At 57.7% G+C, this 7841-nt stretch overlaps 1 protein-coding gene across 4 annotated transcripts in view; it reads left to right on the plus strand.

Moving 5' to 3' along the window:
* The window catches only part of HOMER3 (homer scaffold protein 3), a 10297-nt gene extending 3071 nt beyond the window's left edge, over positions 1-7226 (plus strand). For 3 of the 4 annotated variants that reach the window (XM_051972302.1, XM_051972303.1, XM_051972304.1), the window contains 9 exons: positions 930-1021; positions 1142-1298; positions 1969-2100; positions 2224-2331; positions 3054-3175; positions 4446-4602; positions 5102-5212; positions 5559-5645; positions 6264-7226. In XM_051972302.1, coding sequence (XP_051828262.1) covers positions 1011-1021; positions 1142-1298; positions 1969-2100; positions 2224-2331; positions 3054-3175; positions 4446-4602; positions 5102-5212; positions 5559-5645; positions 6264-6455 — 1077 coding nt within the window. In that variant the 5' untranslated portion in view covers positions 930-1010 and the 3' untranslated portion in view covers positions 6456-7226. Of the gene's footprint in view, positions 1-784; positions 1022-1141; positions 1299-1968; positions 2101-2223; positions 2332-3053; positions 3176-4445; positions 4603-5101; positions 5213-5558; positions 5646-6263 lie in introns of all 4 variants that reach the window. The other variant, XM_051972305.1, reaches the window with a different exon arrangement.
* Positions 7227-7841: the final 615 nt, after the last annotated feature.

Consider the following 7841-nt stretch of genomic DNA (forward strand, 5'->3'; position numbering starts at 1 on the left):
GGCAACCAGGATGGTGAAAGAACTGGAACAGGGATGTGCTGGAGCCAGCTCCAACCTGCTCACCCTCCAGGCAGCCAGCAGATTTTCAATGTAATTTACTTCTAAGAAACTGACAAGGGGCAGCTAGGTGGCACAGTGGATAGAGCGCCGGCCCTGAATTTAGGAGTTCAAAGCTGACCTCAAAACACTTAACGCATCCTAGCCGTGTGATCCTGGGCAAGTCATTTAACCCCAGTTGCCTCAAAACAAAACATATCGCATATCGGGGCATGTTTGGTGATTGGTTTTTGAAATTAACAAAGGCCTGCTTGGTTATTGTTATTTGTTTTTTGAAATTGACAAAGGCATGCTTGGTTATTGGCTTTATTTGTTTATTTATTTTGGAGATTGACGAAGGTCTGTGGGATGATTGGTTTTTGATTGTCTATACTTAAAGTGATGGAGGTAATGTACAAAATGGAGATTAAATTTAAAAGTGTATTGCGAGTACTTTTCCCCCAAGACCCTGTTGTTAAATAGTTACCAGCATGTCATGCGGTGAAATGAACAGTTAAAGGAGCCCAGGAAGGGTAGGGACTAAGTCAATGCTTGTTGACTGACTGGTGTTCATCCTAGAGAAGAGATTTAGCGGAGAGTGCGTCCATCTTCAAGGACATGAAAGATGGTCTGGGGGGAGAGGGTCGAGGCTCACTCTGCTTGGTCCCAGAGCACAAAACTGGGAGCAGGGAGTAGACTTGGTAGGGAGATTTTGGTTCCACGTAAAGAAAAATTTCTAAACTCTCAGGGTGGAGCCCAAGTTGACTGGACTGCCTCTGGAGCTGCTGGCTTCCCCCACATGGGAGGATTCCTGATCAGATCGGCCTCGATGCTTTTGGAGGTTCCTTCTGTAATTGGCTGTCTGGATTCATTTGGACTCCTCTCCCCACCAGGGACCGAAGCCCAGGGCCCAGAAGCCAGCTCTCACCCTGCCCTGAGCCCCCTCACTCGGCTCCTCTGCTTCAGCCTGACCAATGTCCACGAGGTGAGCCAAGAGCCCTGGCCCCATCTGGCCCCCCTCCCCTGGCTCAGGAAGCCCCTTTTGGGGAGCCCCAATGCTCCCTGCCCCGTCCATCCCCCGGGGCTGAGCTGGCTTCTTCTGCAGGGAGCAGCCCCTCTTCAGCACTCGGGCCCACGTCTTCCAAATCGACCCAGCAACCAAACGGAACTGGATCCCTGCGGGCAAACATGCCCTCACCGTGTCCTACTTCTATGATGCTACCCGGAACGTGTACCGGATCATCAGTGTGGGCGGGACCAAGGTCTGTGACTCCTCTGTGTGTGTGTGTGTGTGTGTGTGTGACCCCATCTCCCCCCAGCCCTGACGCCGCACATGTGTCCTTTAACTTTCCTGGACTCAGTTTCTTCCTCTGTCAAGCGAGAGAAGGTCCCTTCTGACCTGAAACCTAAGAAGTGTTTTCTTTGCCCACCCCCGACTCCCTCCCGGCACCAGCTTGGACACAGCTGTCTGCCTTTGCGAGGTTCACACCCGGACCTAGCTGCCTGGTTCCCGCGTCCAGCGCTCTTCTTCTCCCCATTGGGGAGAACCCCAGCATCCCAAGTCCAGAGCTTGCTCCTGTCTGGTCCTGACAGCCGCAGTCACACCCACGGACATGCACACACGCACTCACACCGTGCACACTCACACTGCACAGACACGCAATCACAAGGCAGACACACACCCATGCGTGCACAATGCACTCACATGCACGCAATCACAAGCACACAACGCACTCACACATACATGGATGGGTGCACACACAATCACACACAGACTCACACTCCCAGCGCCTGTACTCACAGTCACAAGCACTCACACAAAAACACACACTCCCATGGAGTTTTCCCGTGACTCCCAGGGAACACTAGCAAACTGTTCTCCAGATTCCCGGGGCCCTGCCCTATCTGCTTCCTGGCCCTTTTTCTCTCCAGGCCATCATTAACAGCACCGTCACCCCCAACATGACCTTCACCAAGACTTCCCAGAAGTTCGGCCAGTGGGCGGACAGTCGGGCCAACACAGTCTATGGGCTGGGCTTTGCGTCCGAGCAGCATCTGTCCCAGGTCTGGGGCTGGGGAGTGCAGGAGGGAGGGGCTGGAGGGCTGGGGTGGGGACAGGGAGGGAGGGAGGGCAGGGGGGTCAGTGCCCCAGACCCCTTTCTCCTGACCCTCACCATACCTGTCTAGTTTGCAGAGAAGTTCCAGGAGGTGAAGGAGGCGGCCCGGCTGGCTCGAGAGAAGTCTCAGGATGGGGGGGAGCTCAGCACCCCAGCTCTTGGCCTCTCCTCCCACCAGGTCAGGCCCCCTACTAGGGGGAGTGGGATGGGAGGAGAGGGAGAAGCTAAGCTGGAGCCTGCTTGCTGGGTGCCCATGCAGAAGCACATCATGTCCTCAGTCTCCCCTCCCTTCGTTTCCTCAGACCCTCCCTCTGGCCCCTGGACTCTTCCACTTTCTTCCCTTTAATCTGATTTAGTGTGAGCTGCCACAACCTCGCCCCCTCCAAGGCCCAGCCTTGTTTTGGGGCCTGATCGAGAAGAGAGCCAGACTTAGTTCTGGCCTGGGAAATCCCCATCCAGGAACAGGAGGGAGTGGGCAGCCCTCGCCCCAGGCTCTAGGAGTGTCCAGTTTGTGCCTAGATGTCAGAGCTGGGAGGGCCCTTAGGACCCAGAATGTCAGAGTTGGGAGCTTTCTGTCCCTCACTTCTTGTTTCTCCTGTTGCTCTTTTTCCCCTTGGTGCGGCATTGGGAGAGCTCTGCCAGCCTGTGCCCACTGTTAGGGTTACCTTCCCCCTTCTGCTCCCGTCTCTAACCATCGGTGAGCTCGCTGACCCAGGCCTTGGGCTTCTGGATCAGAAAGGTGTCTGCCGCTGGCTTTCCAGTCTGAACTGCCCATCCTCTCCGACCCGAGCTGGCCTTTCACTTCCCGAGTTCCTCCCAGTCCCTGCTTTTGCCCCCTCACCAGAGTCGACCGGCCGGGGTTGGGAGGCCCCTCCACAACCTGTCCCACTTCTCTGCCAGGTGCCCCCGAGCCCCTTGATTGGCACCAATGGCCCCGGGGATGAGAAGCTGTTCCGAAGTCAGAGCGCCGATGGCCCCGGCCCCACCGAGAGGGAGCGGCTTAAAAAGATGCTGTCAGAGGGGTAAAGGCGTAGCTCCTCATGGGGGGAGGGGGAGGTCTGTGCCCATCTGTACACACCAAACAGCCCCATGTTCTCACACATGTATACACATACATTACACTTATCCCTACACACATGCACAATCACCCCCTGCGCACTTGTATTCACACCGGCCCCTCACACTCACACACCCCCTGCGCACTCATATTCACACCGCCCCTCACACACCCCCTGCGCACTCGTATTCACACCGGCCCCTCACTCACCCCCTGCGTACTCGTATTCACACCGGCCCCTCACACACCCCCTGCGCACTCGTATTCACACCGGCCCCTCACACACCCCCTGCGCACTCGTATTCACACGGCCCCTCACTCACCCCCTGCGCACTCGTATTCACACCGCCCCTCACACACCCCCTGCGCACTCGTATTCACACCGGCCCCTCACTCACCCCCTGCGCACTCGTATTCACACCGGCCCCTCACACACCCCCTGCGCACTCGTATTCACACCGGCCCCTCACTCACCCCCTGCGTACTCGTATTCACACCGCCCCTCACACACCCCCTGCGCACTCGTATTCACACCGGCCCCTCACACACCCCCTGCGCACTCGTATTCACACCGGCCCCTCACTCACCCCCTGCGCACTCGTATTCACACCGGCCCCTCACACACCCCCTGCGCACTCGTATTCACACCGGCCCCTCACACACCCCCTGCGCACTCGTATTCACACCGCCCCTCACTCACCCCCTGCGCACTCGTATTCACACCGGCCCCTCACTCACCCCCTGCGCACTCGTATTCACACCGGCCCCTCACTCACCCCCTGCGCACTCGTATTCACACCGGCCCCTCACTCACCCCCTGCGCACTCGTATTCACACCGGCCCCTCACTCACCCCCTGCGCACTCGTATTCACACCGGCCCCTCACTCACCCCCTGCGCACTCGTATTCACACCGGCCCCTCACTCACCCCCTGTGCACTCGTATTCACACCGGCCTCTCACTCACCCCCTGAGCACTTGTATTCATACCGGCTCCTCATGCACCCTGTGCACACTCATATTCACACCGGCCCCTCACACACCCCCTGCACACTTGTATTCATACCGGCTCCTCATGCACCCTGTGCACACTCATATTCACACCGGCTTCTCACTCACCCCCTGCACACTCACATTCACACTGGCCCCTCACTCACACTCAGGCCCCCCTCCCCATCTCCCAGGACGGCGGCCTCCCTCTGGCCCTGCTCCCCACACCTCTGCGTGTTTCCCCAGCTCTGTGGGCGAGGTGCAATGGGAAGCCGAGTTCTTCACCCTTCAGGACAATAACAACAAGCTGGTGGCCGCCCTCCGGGAGGCGAACACCAACGTGGAACGATGGAAGGAGCAGCTGGAGGCTTATCAGGAGGAGACAGAGCGGCTCCGGCTGCGGGTAAGCCCAAGGGTGCCTGGGTGGGCGCCACAACAAGTACCTACGGCAGGGAAGTGGGGACTTTGCCACAAGGCATTGCTGTCTAGGAAAAGACCCGCGTTTCTTGCGTGGTGTTTCTGACCACCATTGGAGGCAGGGGCAGCTGAAGGCACGGGGCGCCCAGCCCCCTAGCATCCCACCTTTGCTGGGCAGGGAAAGGATCCCTGGTCTGAGAGTAAGACCGGGGTCCCTCTGGGACCCCCCTGCTGCCCCTCCTCTCTAGGGGCTTGCCAAGTTACCTATTCTCCTCCGGGGCCCACCTGTCTCCTGCGCTGAATTTGCCCCTGGCATAAGAATTGTGCCCGCTGCGAGCTGACCCTCAGGGAGGCCCAGGGACAGCTCCCGCCCTCAGGAAGCTCCCATCTGAAACTGAACAAGAACGGCGGACACTGTTGTGGGGAGGAGGGTGCCGGGAGAGGAAGAGGGACGCGGGCCTGGGCCAGCACGCTCTGCCCTGCAGGTGGCCGAACTCGAGGCCCAGGGGCCCCCAGAGACAGCTGGGGAGAGCGGGAAGGATGGGCTGAGCCAGAGGCTGGAGGAGCTGGAGATGCTGATTAAAGCAAAGGACGAGGTGCGTGAGCCTGGACGTGGGGCACGGAGGGCTGGGGCAGGACTGGGCCCTCTTCCCCCCCCCCCTCACCTCCATTTCTATTTGGACCGTGGAAAGCACTTTCCTCATGACACCCAAGGAGATGGGCCCATTGGTAGTAGTGTTCCCGTTTCCAAGAGGGGGTGCCCGAGGCCCCTAGATCAAGGTCACGAGAAGAGTCGGGGGGCTCCCAGGCCAGGGAGCTTCCCCCGGCATCGGCCCTGCTGCTTCTCTAACCCCCTAACTTCTTCATCCCTGACCTTTGACCCTTGCACCAGACACCTGACCCTCCACCCTGACTCCCAAACCCGACCCCTCCCACTCTTAGGAGATCCAGATGTTGAAGAGCCAAAAGGGCGGCCACCGGGAAGCTGAGAGTGAGCGGGAACGGGAAGAGGCCCTCCAGAAACTTCAGGTGAGCACGGAGGCTGGGACCGAAGCCCGGCTCCCTGGGGTGCCCCGGCCTGTGGTTTGCTACATGGGTGAGCCGTCCTGGGAGAGCTGGCCGGATGCCAGAGGTCTGAAAAGCAGAGCCAGGGAGGTCAGAGGACCCTGGGGTGCAGACCCACAGCCAGAAGGGACTTCCCAGGCCAGCTTCTCCCCAGCTTCCATTTCATCCAGGCCAGGAGGCCCAGAGGGGCTGGGCCTGAGTCACACAGTTATAGCTGTCGAGTGGCCTTCAGGGCTGTTTCCACTGGACACCCCCTCCCCCCTAACAGCAGAACTCCACCAGAACTAATAAAGGCCATGGTTAGGAACCTTTAGAGTGAGGGGAGTGGTGGCTGGGAGGGAGGTTATCATGGAGAATGGGGCCCCCATCTGTGTAAGGGAAGGGGGACCTGCCCAAGGTCCCAGAGGAACCCCGGTCTAACTCCCAGACCAGAGAGATCCTTTCCCTGCCCAGCAAAGGTGGGATGTTGGGGGGCTGGGCACCCTGTGCCTTCAGCTGCCCCCCCACTTCCGTGCCTTTCCCAGACTCCCCTGGGCTACATATTGAGGTGGCAGGAATCCCAATGTTTCCTCCCCATGCTAGGAGCTGGAGAGCCGGTACACGGAGATGGAGCGGCAGCTCCAAGGCACCCAGAGAAGCCTGGAGGAGGCTCGGGGGGAGCGGGAGCGGGCCCGGGCCGAGGTGCTCAGGGCCACCGAGCTCCTGGATGTTAAGATCTGCGAGCTGAGCGAGTTGCGCCAGGGCCTGGCCCGCCTGGCCGAGGGCACCCCGTGACTGGTTGTGGAACAGGGCGGCTGGGCCGAGGTGGGGGAGAGCCTGGATGCTCTCCTCAGCCCCCAAACCCGGCCCAGATGGGGTCTGTGGTGGGTAAGGGGGCACAGCTTTCGTAGTGGGGTGGGATGGTGGCAATTTTTTTCCGGTAGTTTTATATTTAAAGCAATTCTTCCCTCACCCCTTCCAGCTCCTGGTAGGAGACTGGACTGGGGAGCTCCAAGCCCGCCCAGCCAGGCCTGCCTCTGAGTCACAGAAGGGAGACTTCCCAGGCCGGAAGCTCGGGTCTGACTCAGCCCCTCAGGCTGGAGCACGTCCTGATGGGCTGGGGGCAAGGGCGGGAAGGGAGGGGGCGGCAGCCTTATTGGGATTGGCGAACCCAGAGCTCTGGCCCCTCCCAGGAAGGGAAGAAAGGCAGGAACCTGGTTGACTCCACATATTCCCCTGGCTCTGCAAGCTCTAGAAATGATCATTCCCCTAAAGCTGGCATGAAGGGGATGTTTGTCCCAGGCTGGACAGCAAATGTCCCCAAGAAGGGCAGGACCTTAATTCCAGCTCCTCTCCTATTAGATAGGATGGTCTGAGTAAGGGGACCCGGGCAGAACTACTGCCAGGGGCAGCTGGCTTCCTCTTATAGAACCCATGGGAGAGGAAGGGGGCAGTGCCGAGGACAACAACTGTGGTGTGGGAGGGTTCATTTGTGAGATTTTGGATTTGTAGGTTTTTTTAGTATCTGGGCAATGGCTGCCCAGGGAAATTAAATTTCTAAACTTACCAAGCCTCTATCCTTGTTTACTCAATTCATGTATTTATTCACCCAGTCATCTCTTTATGGAAGGTTCCTGAATTTCCTTCACCCTTTGGCACACTTTGCACTCAAGGGGCTTTGGGGCTAGTTGCAGCCTCTCCCACAAAGGATCCCAAGATACTGTTTTCATTGTCCCCTGGGTAGTGCCATCCTGGGCAATAACCAACTTCCATCCTCAACCACTCCCCGAAATGAATCTGACTGGAAGAACATAGAAAACCAACTAGTCCAAGAGTTCTTAACCTTGGGGCCATGAACATGGGGAAAATTCCAGTTTTATTTCAAGAGAATTAATTTTTCTGGGTAATTTTGCCTATACTTAAAAACTATTGAGAAAGGGATCAGAAGTTTTGCAGATCTGATGGTCAAAGAGATGACGTTCCACAAAGATGGTGAGCTACTCTCTGGTCCAACACACTCAATATCTTTTCAGCAAGTTTTAATGATGTCTTTAATTTCTACAAAGTGAGCCTTTTCCCTTTGACTGCATCCCAAGGAAGATAGGATCTTCCATTAGACACCTTTGCCACGTGAAAGGGGGATTTTTCAATTCCTTCATCTCTAGGATCACTATTGGCCAT

This window comes from Antechinus flavipes, chromosome 1 (assembly GCF_016432865.1).
Source record: "Antechinus flavipes isolate AdamAnt ecotype Samford, QLD, Australia chromosome 1, AdamAnt_v2, whole genome shotgun sequence".
Taxonomy (NCBI): Eukaryota; Metazoa; Chordata; class Mammalia; order Dasyuromorphia; family Dasyuridae; genus Antechinus; species Antechinus flavipes.